The following is a 12,891-nucleotide window of genomic DNA, read 5'->3' on the forward strand; positions in this document are numbered from 1 at the left end:
GTGCTCCCAGCAGGCACTGGGTCCTGCCCTCCCGGGCCCGGCAGCCAGGGGGACACTTCGGCTCCTCGGGGAGCCCTCCTGCCCCAGGTGGCTCCGCACACCCGAGCCCCACCCGACTCACCTCCCTCCCGTTCCGTTCCGCCGTGTCCTCCAGATGATGCCGCCCTGGTGGAGTTAAAGCAGGAGCTGGAAGCCGTGGGGGACCACCTCCGCTCGCCAAGTAGGTCTCTGTCGGTCCCCAACAGGCCGCGGCCGCCTCACCCGCCGCAGAGGCCGCCCCCTCCAAGTAAGACCCACTGCGTGGGCTCTGCCTCTGGGAGTGGCTGCGCACCTCCTGCTCCTGCTCCTGCTCCTGCTCCTGCACCAGCGGCTCTGCGTCACCTCCCGGCCTCCGGGCCCACGTGCGCCCTGCCCTCTGCCCTCTGCCCTCCGCCCTCTGCCCTCCGCCCGCCTTGGGCCTCTTGTTGTCTTAAATCCGTGACATTTGAAATGGGAGGTGCAGTCGGCGATCCTCTGTGAGGCCGTCCCGGTCCTCCTGTGGCTGCGCTCTGCTTCTAGCTGCTTCCGCGGAGAATGGGAAACCGGGGCTCGGCCAAGAGAGGGCGCTTTTTAGCTTCTACCCCCAGCCCCGCAGCGTCTTCCAGAATCTTCTCCCCTTGAGTGCTGGCTCCAGGCACTGCCTCGGACCTGCAGACACGCTCCTCCCAGCCTAGGCCCCCAGGAGAGGGTCCTCCTGGCCCCTCAGAACACAGTGCTTTTCCCACCAGCCTGTCATCAGTACCTGATACAGTTGGGACGTGCTGCTCATCAGTTGCTAGTTCCCTTTGCTGTTTACTGCCCCCCTGCACCCCCCCCCCCAAATTGTGGCAATTAGACCTGGATTTTGCTAAGACTTTACTTTCAGAATCGGGTTCAACTTAGCTTATGTCGCAATAATAATCAATGGCAAGCTAGTTGATACTCAGAAAATAAAATATAAATAAAAATGTTAAATGCTATATATTTCTGTGGGAAACGTATAAAAAATAGGTCAATATAAAAAAGAAGTAAATTCTTAATTTCACTTGACTACCTAGAGATAATAGCTGTGAATCACATGACTTCTAGCCTTTCTCCAATTATGCATATCGACATCCGCAGGCAACTTCTTATTTCCATGTTTTTTACAAAGTTGGTAACTTTTTGTTTGGTCATTTGCCCTTCACCTAATGTCTGTGTCATTGCGTGTTGTTCTGGAACGTGGCCTGTTAATGGCTGCACGTGTAATTCAGCATAGAGTATCCGCTGCTTTGGGATTTTTTTTTATTTTTGCCCACAACACATTTTAAAAATTGGGTCCTCGTCACAATAGTGTATTCTAATCCGCCCAAAGCGACCTGACTCCACCACATGCGAGTCCCCCAGGACTTCAGGTTCACATTTACATTAACAGTGACATGGAATAATGCATTCCCAGAGAACCTGTGTCCACAGAGGAGCTGTTAGAGGGGGAATCGGGGCGCTCATGGCCTCTGATGCCCCCAGCCGAGCACGCAGCCCCTCCCTGCCCTGCGCCACTGCCTCGCTCTCCTCTCTGCCACCGCGGCTGGGCCGGGACGCATCGGCCGGCACTGAGGCTGACTGCCTTGTTGGTTCTCACAGCAGGCCTCATGGTGAAGAAGTCGGCCTCGGACGTTTCCATCTCCGGCACCCACGGGCAGTACTCGGTCTTGCCGACGGCGAAGCTGCTGCCGGGCGCGCCTCAGCAGGTGGTGAGTCGCTGTGCGTGCGGCTCGCAGGGAAGCGGGGACGGGTCAGATCCCAGGGGTTGGCCTGTGGTTCGTCCTCGGCCCCTCCTCTCAAACGGGCTCACTCCCATGCAGCACATACACCGATTTCTGCCTCTAACCCTCTAACTGCCCACGACTCACCCCAACAGCCCATAACTTAGTGGCATGTTTTTATGGGCTTTTAAATGGCCGTGCAGGGCACGGGGGAGGAATCACGTTGATGAAAAAGCCAAGTGTCCCGTGTGGTGGGATTGTTGGCCTCCAGACTCACCTGCTTCTCTGTCTCCCGACGCCTGGCTCTGACCGTGGTGTGCGGAGCAGTTCGTGGTGGAAGGGAAAGTAGGAGACATTCCGATCCATTGCTGGACAAAATTATGATGGCTCTGGGGTGAAGGTAGCGGAGAGAAGAGGCTAAAGCAGATCCAATGGCCTAAATAACGCGGGAGGGGCTCTAGGAATAGGAACAGTTCTGGAGGGTGGAGAGGTGGCGTTCCAGAGGAGGCTCAGGGCTGCTAGAGACGGTAGGTGGAGGCGAGGAAGGAGGGAGGAGGCCTGGGTGCTGGGTGGAAGCTACTGTGTCCCAGGACAGGGACAGAGGGGAGGCCCAACGTCCATGCGGTCCCAGCAGGGCGTTCAGAGGCATGAAGGCAGGTCAGCAAAGGGGACCTTGCGGTTTAAACGGGTGAAGAGGTGGAAGAGGCACTTTATAGTAAACAGATCTGGAAGGTGTTTTAATAACTCAGCTGGGCCGTAAAATGCCTTCTGATAGGCTTCTGGCTCTTTCCTGGTTACCGAAAGGTTAGAGGTTGGCTTGTCCACATTGCAGAAACCGGTGAGGGTCCCCGCTCGAACAGTGTCGCATTCCTCCTCTTGGCAGCACGGCTTCGGGGCAGGGGCTTGAGGACGCGGTCAGACAGGACTGTGTGCTCCTCACGGCTGGCGGCCCAGGTGCAGATCCGTGGGCGGGGAGCTGGCCGGTGCGGCTGCTTCCTGCCTGTGTTAGTAACGCTTCTCTTCCTCATCTGCCCTCAAGCCCAAGGCCAGGACAGGGATCAGCAAACCTTACAACGTCAAGCAGATCAAAACCACCAACGCCCAGGAGGCGGAGGCCGCCATCCGGTGTCTGCTGGAGGCCAGAGGCGGTAGGTGCTCCCGGGGCCTCCTCCCGCCGGGGAGCTCCTGTTCTGCTTTTCATCTTCCTGCTAAACGGGGCCGAGGGGAGAAAATAATTCTTTCCTAAAGGCAGTATTACACGAAAGCTCCCATTAGCAACATTTTGTAGAATTCCACTACTAAGATGTATTGTCCATTTAAAGTTATATATTTAAAATTCAGTAAGTATATAAAAAGAATCCCAGGGTTGTTGAGAAGTACTTAAGGGAGAGCTTGGCATAAACAAAAATGAATGTTGGAAAAGGTTAGTGCTCCAGGCGCTAACCCATCCTGCTTGAAGAAGGGGGGTGAGGTGCACATCCCTGTCCCGGACACAAAACCCACTTTTTAAATCACCAGCAACTGTAGGTTCTTTGATGTCAACGAACTGCCTGTTCACGTAACTGCTGTCACTTCACTCAACCCGCGTTAGTCATGTTTTGCCTTAGAACCTCCCCCCCTGCGTTCACATCACTGGTCACTAACATGTTGGGCTTTGGGAGGGGCGAGAGCATGCAGTACAACTGACTGATCTGTTTTCAGCCTGGATATCCAACTTATTTGGAATTTTCAGATAACATTGAAAGAGGGCAGAAAGTACGAGGATGAGAAGCACTGTTGTAGCATAACTTCACCTCAAGTGGATTCTTTTTAATTTAAATGTATTTTCAAATAAATATTCAATATCAATTTATATTTTTTGATTTTTTAATTGATTTTAAGGAGAGAGAGGAAGGGGGGCGGAGAGAGAAACATCAGTTTATTTTTCCACTTACTTACGTGTTCATTGGTTGATTCTTACATGTGCCCTGACCTGGGATTGAACCCTATATCGGGATGACACCTAACCAACTGAGCTACCCGGTCAAGGCTGTTATTATTTTTAAATATAATTATAATTGTATGTAACAACTCAAGTGTCCACCAATGGATAAAACGTGGTATAAACATACCATGGAATATTGTCCATAAGAAAGGATGGAGTACTAATACATGCTACATCATGGGTGAATCTTGAAAATATATGCTATGTATACACACACACACACACTGCATGCAGAACAGGCAAATCTAGAGACAGAACGTTCTAGTGTTTCCAGGGCAGAGAGAGGAGGGAATGAGGAAAGAGTGCTATGGGTATGTGTGGGGTTTTGGTGGTGACGAAGATGTTCTGGAATTAGACAGTGATGGTTGCAGGACTGTTCTTTAAAAGGGTATATTTTATGGTGTGTGAATTATATTACTACTAGAGGCCCAGTGCACGGATTCGTGCACATTGAAAATAAATTAATTAGAAGGTGTCTGGCGGGGCAGGACTGGGTGAAACAGGCCAGACACACCCTGGAGCCAACCTCCCATGATCCCTACCTGGCCGGCTGCACCTGGGTGGTGCCGGGGCTCAAAGGGCATCTGCAGAGTAAGCAGGGTCCCTCCAGCAGGTGGGGTCTCTTGGCCTGGCCTGCAGGGATCAGGCCAAAACTGGCAGTCGAGCTCAGCAGCTCCTGCTTTGAGCGCCTTCCCCCTGATGGTCAGTGCGTGTAATAGCTACCGGTCGGACGGTCACTTAGGCTTTTATATATATACACTGAGTGGCCAGATTATTATGACCGGCCAGTTTATTATGACCACCCCGTCAGTACATCATTGACACTTCCAAAAATATTGAATATTGAAAACTTCCTAAGCAAATACTCTCAAGGTTTTATTATTATTATTTGCATAACTAATTCACTTCATTGTACTGATGGGGTGGTCATAATAATCTTGCCGGTCATAATAACCTGGCCACTCAGTGTATAGATATATATATATTTTAATCCTCACCTGAGGACATGTTTAGAAAGAGGAAGGGGGAGAGAGAGAAATATTGATGTGAGAAACATTGATCGGTTGCCTTTTGTACATGCCCTGACGAGGGATCGAACCCACAACCCAGGTATGTGCCCTGACTGGGAATCGAACCAGCAACCTTTTGGTGCACAAGATGACGCCCGACCAACTGAGCCACTCCGGCCAGGCCATATTGCCTTGTGTGTGTGTGTGTGTGTGTGTGTGTGTGTGTGTGTGTGTGTGAAGGCTATGGATGTGGAGGCAGGAGAGGTTTGAACTTTGAAACCTACCTGGAGTTTGAACTTAACATTTTCTTGATCACGGGCCCTGCCGAGGTTTTAAGGAGCGTTAGGTCGTCTCCCGTGAGAAGCGCACACGCATCTCTGCATGTGATGTCAGGGTGTCACTGATCCCCCATCGAGACCACTGCAGACCCAGCTCACCATCCCTGCTTGGGAGGTGAGCACGAGAAGCTGGGGGCCAAAGCTAGCTCGCTGGTCCTGACAACCCTCAAGCATCTTTTTTAGAAAGAAAAAAAAAAGGAAATATACTGCATCAATAAATTACCCTCAGAACGTAGATTATCTAAAGATTTCATGGTGCAGCGAACTGCCTGGTCCCGGGCGCTTCAGCCATGCACTTGTGTGTTCCAGGCCCCCCAGGGGAAGCCCTAAACGCCACGGCCCCGAGGGACCAGGAGTCCTCCAAGCCAGAGCCCGCGGTGGGGGCAGCCCCGCTCCTGCCCCGCCGGCCCGCGCCCAGAGTCCCTGCCATGAAGAAGCCGACCTTCAGGAGGACCGGGAAGGTAAGAGCTGGCAGCAGCCGCCTCTCACCCCTCAGTTGCTCGAACGTCTGGTGAGATAAGGTCCCATCTCTGCTGAGTCTGTCTCTCCATAAACACCCCTGAGTCCCTGGACGGCCCCATCCTGGAGGAAGATGCTTGGCAATTGCTTTCTCCTCCGTATCCCTGGCCCTGGCTGCGCGGAAAAGCCAGGGACTTCTTGCCACGCATGGAACAGCTTGGAGGCTGGGCCCCACAGCGAACCACGGGGGGAGGCCCGATCCCACGTGTTCCCGGAACTCCCGTCTGTGTGTGGTCTGTGTCGTGCGTGCCGGGTTCGCGTGGACAGGTCTTGTTTGCATTAGAAGAACAATGCCGGGTCCTGGCCGCGCCGGCCTGGGCCGCGGGCCGCCCCACCGCTCCTCTCGCCACTTTTCTTGCAGATTGTGTTCTGCTCTGGCTCCCAAGCCTCCCCGCCTTGCTTGCTGCTTCAGAGACATGAGTTTGTCAGGACAGTAGCAGCCCAAAGACTGGCACCTCTAGAGGCATCTGGACCTTCCGTTTGACCTGTGTTCTAGTGCCGGACACTCGGTAACCCCTCGCCGGTCTTGACAGATGACCTCTGCTTTCCCCCGTGGACGTGTGAGCCGGGGCCTGGGCGCCTCGTGCGTACCCAGCTCGCTGTCTCCTCTGCCCGCTTTGGCTTGTGGCATCTGTCATTTTCCTCCTCTTTCCCCTCCATCCTCGCTACGTCTTTTGTCTTAAAAGCCAGGAGCAGAAACGAGTTCATTTTCCCGCCCGCTGCGCAGGAGCAGTGGCGGGGCTGCGGGAGGGGGGCTGTGCCTGCGTGTGTTTCCTAAAGAAGCGAAGGAAACGCTGAAGGCCGATGCCCCAGCTGCCGGCGGCCACGCTGGTGCAGAGCTTCCTTTCGCCCCGCGCGGCTGTTGTCTTTGGGGTGGTTTTGAATTAGAACCAAGGCAGCGAAGTGTCCGGTAAAGGTTTCCGTTCTTCCATAAACACCAAGATTCCAGGAGCAAGCGGACCGTGCGTCCTTCAGTTAGCCCGACGCCGGGACGGAGGTGACTCCGCGTTCGCTTATCTGGTGTGAATTAGCAACGCCGCGGCCTCGATCGAGAGCTGCAGAGGGGTTTGCTGTCAGTAAGGAGAGGGGACACCCCTTCTCCTCAGGGAGCAAAGGGGGTCCGTCTCGGTGACTCCTGTGGCCCTGGTTTTCAAGTTCGCACTCGTCTTCCATTGGCCCCGCGGTCCTCCTGGTCAGTGTGTGTGTTTCTGCCGTGTTCTTCCACCCCCGTCACATGGCCGCATCCCAGACATTCTCAGATCTCGCATCTGCTAGAATGTCCCCCGCGGCTCCTGGCTGACGCTGAGCGCGGACGCCCGACCCCCATGCTGGCTTCTCACTCTCTGTATCCTGCCTTTCCCCAGCCCACGTCGCCGGAAGAACAGTTCGGGCAACAGACTGTCCATTTCACAATCGGGTCCCCGGAGACGAGCCTCGAAACCCCTCCTCTTGTGACAGTCCCTCCTGTTCCCAAACCAAGAACCCTTCCGCCCAGGAGAGGCGCCGAGAGGAAGCCCGTGCCAGCCGATGCCCCTGCTGGGGCCACGCCGCCCCTCGTGGGGGTCCCGCCTCTTGTGCCCCAGGTGCCCCCGAGGAGGAAGAAGTCGGCCCCCGCCGCCTTCCACCTGCAGGTGCTGCAGACCCACAGCCAGCTCCTCCAGGATCTGGCCCTCAGCGGCCTCCGCAGCGACGGCCCCCCTGCCCACCAGCCCGACGGGGGCGCCCAGACTGATGGCCACAAGGAGCCCAGACCAGAGGCGGCCTCCCTCCTGGGTGATGGCCAGGACCCCTTCTGGAGCCTTCTCCAGCACCCTAACCTGGTGAACAGCGCCTGGCTGTCCAAGAGCTCTGACCCCCTGGACGTGGGGACCAGGAACCTCAGGAGGGCACACACAGCCCCACTGCAGGTCAGTGGCTCGGCCGTGGAGGAGCCGCCCCCGGAGCACAGGCACCAAGACCTGGGTCCCTGGGCCGCCATCAGCGACACGGACAAGAGGACGGTGCTGCAGGTGTTCGACCCACTAGCGGAAACCTGAGTGGGAGCCGTGGACAGCGCGCTCTCGCAGAATGCCTGCCTTCCTCCTTAGGCATCGCTTTATAGAGAAAAGCCCGTTGGCCTCAACCCCCCGTCAGAAGAGACATCTATGTAAAGGCACTGAAGCAACATTTGTGCTTCTGCCCCCTCTTGTGTAGTTTACAAAAATCGTGTCTCTTATTCAATAAGGTCATTGCTCAGCCACCGAGGTATGTTTTATTCCAGACGTGTGCATTTCGAGTTTCCTCTCAGGGGCCTGGGAAGGAGACCGTCCTGCGAGAGTGCGCGTGTGGGTTTTAGAAAAGGGAATTAGTGGATAACGCCTAAGTTCCCTCCCGCCGAATTTTAAATGGTTGTTCCATTTCCGTGTGTCTGTGGTGTTTTTTAATTTCGTTTGTATTTTACAGATTCAGAGTAATTTTTTGGTGCAGCACCCGGGGGGTGGGTGCATAAGGGAAGGATCAGACTGAAAGGTAGTTGGGACCATGAAGGGCCGCACCTGCCCGCATCGCACCAGGTTAGAAAGTCAGAGACAGAGCAGCAAAGAGGGCCGCCCAACGCCTGGGCTGCCCACTCCCTGGTGTTTGTTTATGTGCCTGTCTGTGTTAACCTTGACCGTGCGGGAGACAGTGTCTGTCCTTTTGGGGCCCTGAAGCGTATGCCATCAGCTTCACCTGAGCTTAACCCGGCTAAAGAACCTGTGTCCTGCCTCCGACATGCACACCCCGTGGACTGCTCCAGCCCTGAGCCCTGGTGGGCTGCGTAAGCCAGTGTTTACACGCTATCGAGCCCCTTTTAAAGGAAACCTTGGGAATTCTTCTCTTCCCTTCTAGTCTGTACCTGGTAAACGCACACATGTGAGAACGCATGATGACTGTCTGCTTTAGCCGGGTCTGTGGCTGCAGCGTCAGGAAGGAACGCACCAGGTGCCCCTTTTACATAAGAAACCCAGGCAGTGTCTCTGGATTGGCTTATCTATATGTCTGTTAGGTCTGCTTTTTACCTGCGTTTTCCCTATACGCCTCCAACACCACTGCTTGCCTATGAAATCATTGAAAAAGAAACCGCCATACTGCTCCACATTGAAAAAAACAATGTTAGAAGGCCTAGAGTTTCATTTGGGGCAGATAGTATGTTTTTGCTAATTCACTGGCAGAAATCTTCGTGTGTCACATGCCGTACGGAGGAGCCTCTCATGTCATCGGGTCACACAGCAATGAGTCTGGGCTAGCCCTAAGGTGACCAGGGACTTCCTACACTCAATGCTAACGGTTGGGGTGGCAGGGATGGTCTTGCCCAGGGAATACCACTCTCTCTTTGCTGATCAGACCTCTGGGTGTCCAGAATTATTTCTCATGGCCACTATCAAGGTACACTGCAGATCATTTACATCTGGCACTCGAGACAAAAACAAAACTATGACATTATTTCACTTCACCTAAAAAATGAGCAAAGAAAAAGGCATTACTGCCCCATCGAGATAAACAGGGTACATGAGTTGACACGTCAAAAAAAGATGGTGCTTCTGGCCAAGGTGGTAGGACACCTTCTGTAGTAAGTGCTTCATATTATTTTTACCTCTCTAACAAGTGCAGATAAATAACATAATCCTTGAACGTGTTAGCGGAAGCAAGCAAGCAGGATGGGTAGCAGCAGGCTTGGAGAAGTTCAATGATTTGCAGCATTCAGTTGCTACTGGAGAACAATTAGAAATGGAAGCAAAGATTTCTTGATGCAATCACTCTTTTTTTCTATAACCGCTTTTTCCCACCCAAAGGAGGTGAATTTGAAAGCAGATACATGTAACCATCAGTTAGAAAAGCAGGGGAAAGTCAGTACCACAACAGTTGCTTGCAATGTGGGAACAGGCCTAATTCTCAAGGTACTTCTTTGTTCTAGAAAACCAGCAGCCAGTGAGTGGCACAGGAACTGAATCTCAGTGGAGACAGGTGCTCGTCACACAAGTAGCACTTAGGAACCCAACAGGAAGTAGTGACACACAACCGTGTGGGCCTCGGGACGCAGGCCACGAGAAAAAGGACCAGTAGTTTAACATGAAGAATTGAACAAATATTATTTGATCACAGGTGTTCACGTTCAGTGAACAGTACATAGAGTGGGTTTTGAGTTGATGCATGAGGCTCTCACACCAACTTCCTCTTAAGAAGACAATTAGCATTGCCTTATTTATTTTTTTAAACTGATGCTTCATAGCTGTAGGTTTCCTAGGTTAGGGGAAGGCAGTTGAATAACCTCCAGTGAGCAGCTGCACCGGGAATGTCATTCTGTGGGGTTTGTATTTTTGGGGTTTTTTTGATGCTCCCACGCGGGGCTTTTTACTGTGACCTTGTCGTTTATTTCATTATTTTTCTGTAAGATGTTGCAGTTCGCTGTGGTCCCGAGTTTTAGGCAAGGCACTTTACAACTCAGCACGCTGTCTTCCCTTGTACAATGTCATCTCTGACTTCTTGGCTATTTTAAAATTTATTCCAGTAAATTACTGGAATTAGGACATCTGTCTAAGCAATTCCTGTAAAAGTTTTAAAGTTGTTGACGTTCAAGACACTTAATAGAATTCTCCTGATGTGTATAAGCAAAGTAATGTATTAAAACATTCTCTTTATAACAAAGTGATTTATTTCATCAGAAAGGAAAGCCACAAAAATTATTTATTGACTAACTGGCAATTAATAAAAACCCTGTAATGTTTATTTGAAGTGCTCATTTGTACTGAAATTGTAAAAAAAAAATCTATTAAATGGTTTGTCTTTGTTTTGTAATTTGCCTATTTCTTTTTAGATATGAAAAGAATCTTGAGCTAGCTTTTTGGGGCCAGCCTTCTGTTCTGGATGAAGTGTGACTGCTAGTTATTCCTTTGTTGAGTTTTGGGTTTGTTTTTGGTTTTTTTCCAACCATCAGACTGAGTTGAAAAAGCATAAGAATAATTTGGTTAAGAATTTGTGACTTGAATAATGCCAGGAGGGACCACTATGACACCATACATAATAACTTTAAGATGTAATATTTATAAGATGTGAGATGCGAGAATTCATTTTCTGTAGTCTTATAGCAAACTTGCCATCTTAGACTGCTAGATTGGTTTTAGTGCATTACTATGTCGAGGCAGGAGAGAGTAAACTATGTTCATGTTCTGTCTAGGTTGGTTTTCAGCTAATTAATACAAAAAACATCTTAAAAATGTTCTCTGATGACTTTCAGGAATGAGAATATACTGACAATCTTGAAATAATAAAGATGGCTAGTCCTTCCTGCCCAGTAAGTACCATTTTGAAGTCCTTTGACCTGATTGCACAGCCTTGGGCTCGGTTGGGGAGGAGGAATCTGCTGGTTACCAAACTTCCTTTTCCAAGGTCGTGGGGGAGAGAGGTTTGACACTCCCTTAGGAGGCCAACTATTTGTGTCTATGGAATCACCTCTAACTCAGTGACGTAGGAGAGTACAAATGAGTGACTGTGAGCACACGGCCCGGGGACATTTGAGCGGCGAGGATTAAGGATTTGGCAGGCAGCGAAGTGGGTTTATGTACGTGGGTGGGCTGTTAGCGATGGGAAAGAACTTCAGAGGGCCTTACGTGACAGTTGAGGATTTTATTGTGTAGATAACAGTGGGTAACAGAAACCTAAACCAATCTGTGTTAGAGTGGTTATGATTATAGGCTTTGTAGGCCGGTGTGGATCAATGGTTGAGCATCCCACCCATGAACCAAGAGATCACTGGTTCGATTCCCCATCAGGGCACATACCTGGGTTGCGGGCTTGATCCCCAGTAAGGGGCGTGCAGGAGGCAGCCAATCAATGATGTCTCTGTTTCTCTATCTATCCCTTTCCCTTCCTGTCTCTTTAAAAATCAATTTAAAAAAAAACATTTAAAAATTTAGCATGTGTTATTTAAAAAAAAAAAAAATTACAGGCTTTGCCTGGGCCAACAAACTCTTCAAAGCACCTGGAATATAGTTTATAAATGGTATGTGTGTGTGTGTGGGGGGGGGGGGGGTGGTCTTACATTATCTTCCTAAGAGATAGTTGCATGTATAATTGTTCATATTGGTCTCTTGTGATCTTTAGTATTTGTGTGTTATCAGTTGAAATGGCTTCTCATTTCTTTTTAAAAAAATCTTTATTGTTGAAAGTATTACACATGTCTCCTTTTTTTCCCCCCATGGACCCCCTCCCGTCTACCCTGGCCCCTGGCCCCAGGCCCTCACCACCCCACTGTCTGCGTCCATGGATTATGCAGTGAAGTTTGGATTAAACTAAAATCAGATTCTAGTAAGTTTAGTGTTTCCCAACTCTGGGATCAGGTACTGAACTCCATGGCCATGTTTCTAAACTCCAAGACCAAATTGAACACAGAAGTGGAAATTTTACAAGAAATGGCTTGTTCTAAATTTGAAAATTTCTTAGATATTAAACTGATTTATGTCTTCTGCTCTATTAAGGTAATCTATATAAAAGCCTAAGCAACCGAATGACTGGTCGACCAGTCGCTATGACGCACAACCACTATGGGACAGATGCTCAACACAGGATCGGGCTCCCTCCTGTCTGGATCGGGCCTGAGGGGATCAGGCTGAAACTGGCTACCCGACATCGCCCGAGGGGTCCCAGATTGTGAGAGGGCACAGGCCAGCAGAGGGCCTCTAGTTCATAATAAAATGTCCCTTTTCATAAACAAATTTCTAATAGATTTTAAGTGATTAGCTATTGGGAGTGTTCAACATCCAATACAAGGGCACAATCAGTTGTAGTAGGTACTTTAAAGTGACATTTATTGAACATGTTTCAATTTTTTCATGGACATTTTTATACCAAATGTCAATAAAAACAAACTCATTCAATATATTTGATATTACAAAGGAGTGAAAATTCAAGAAGGTATGCCTAAATCTCAAATTTTAGGAATTTGAGTTTGAGGGCACTGTGAATTGTGACACGTCACTGTATTCCTGCACTATTTTTCTCACTAGGAAGTAAATGCTGGTGCCCCCACCCTCAGGCGTCCACAGGGCAGAGGCCTGCGTCCGCCACCATATTCTGCGTGTCGGCGTAACCTGGGTGACTGGTCGAGATGCTGTCGAGAAAGGTATCATGATCCTCCTTTTTATAGTCTCTTTCTGTGGCGACATTTAATTCAAACCCTGGGGTAAAGGGGACTCGGTGCCCTTGAAATTCAGGGCTGACAATGTAATCTGGTAGCTTTGGGGGAAATGTAACCAGAAAGA

The 12,891-nt window shown here is 50.4% G+C and overlaps 1 protein-coding gene across 2 annotated transcripts in view; it reads left to right on the top strand.

Moving 5' to 3' along the window:
* SYNJ2 (synaptojanin 2) overlaps positions 1–8,010 on the top strand; it is a gene marked incomplete at its 5' end in the record, with an annotated part of 74,265 nt that extends 66,255 nt beyond the window's left edge. Inside the window, 5 exons of one of the 2 annotated variants that reach the window (XM_081095111.1) lie at positions 155–286; positions 1,642–1,751; positions 2,803–2,911; positions 5,405–5,556; positions 6,979–8,010. In XM_081095111.1, coding sequence (XP_080951237.1) covers positions 155–286; positions 1,642–1,751; positions 2,803–2,911; positions 5,405–5,556; positions 6,979–7,650 — 1,175 coding nt within the window. In that variant the 3' untranslated portion in view covers positions 7,651–8,010. The remainder of the gene's footprint in view (positions 1–154; positions 287–1,641; positions 1,752–2,802; positions 2,912–5,404; positions 5,557–6,978) is intronic. The other variant, XM_081095112.1, reaches the window with a different exon arrangement.
* Positions 8,011–12,891: the final 4,881 nt, after the last annotated feature.

The sequence above is a fragment of the Myotis nattereri genome (assembly GCF_964212035.1).
Source record: "Myotis nattereri genome assembly, chromosome: 6".
Classification (NCBI taxonomy): Eukaryota; Metazoa; Chordata; class Mammalia; order Chiroptera; family Vespertilionidae; genus Myotis; species Myotis nattereri.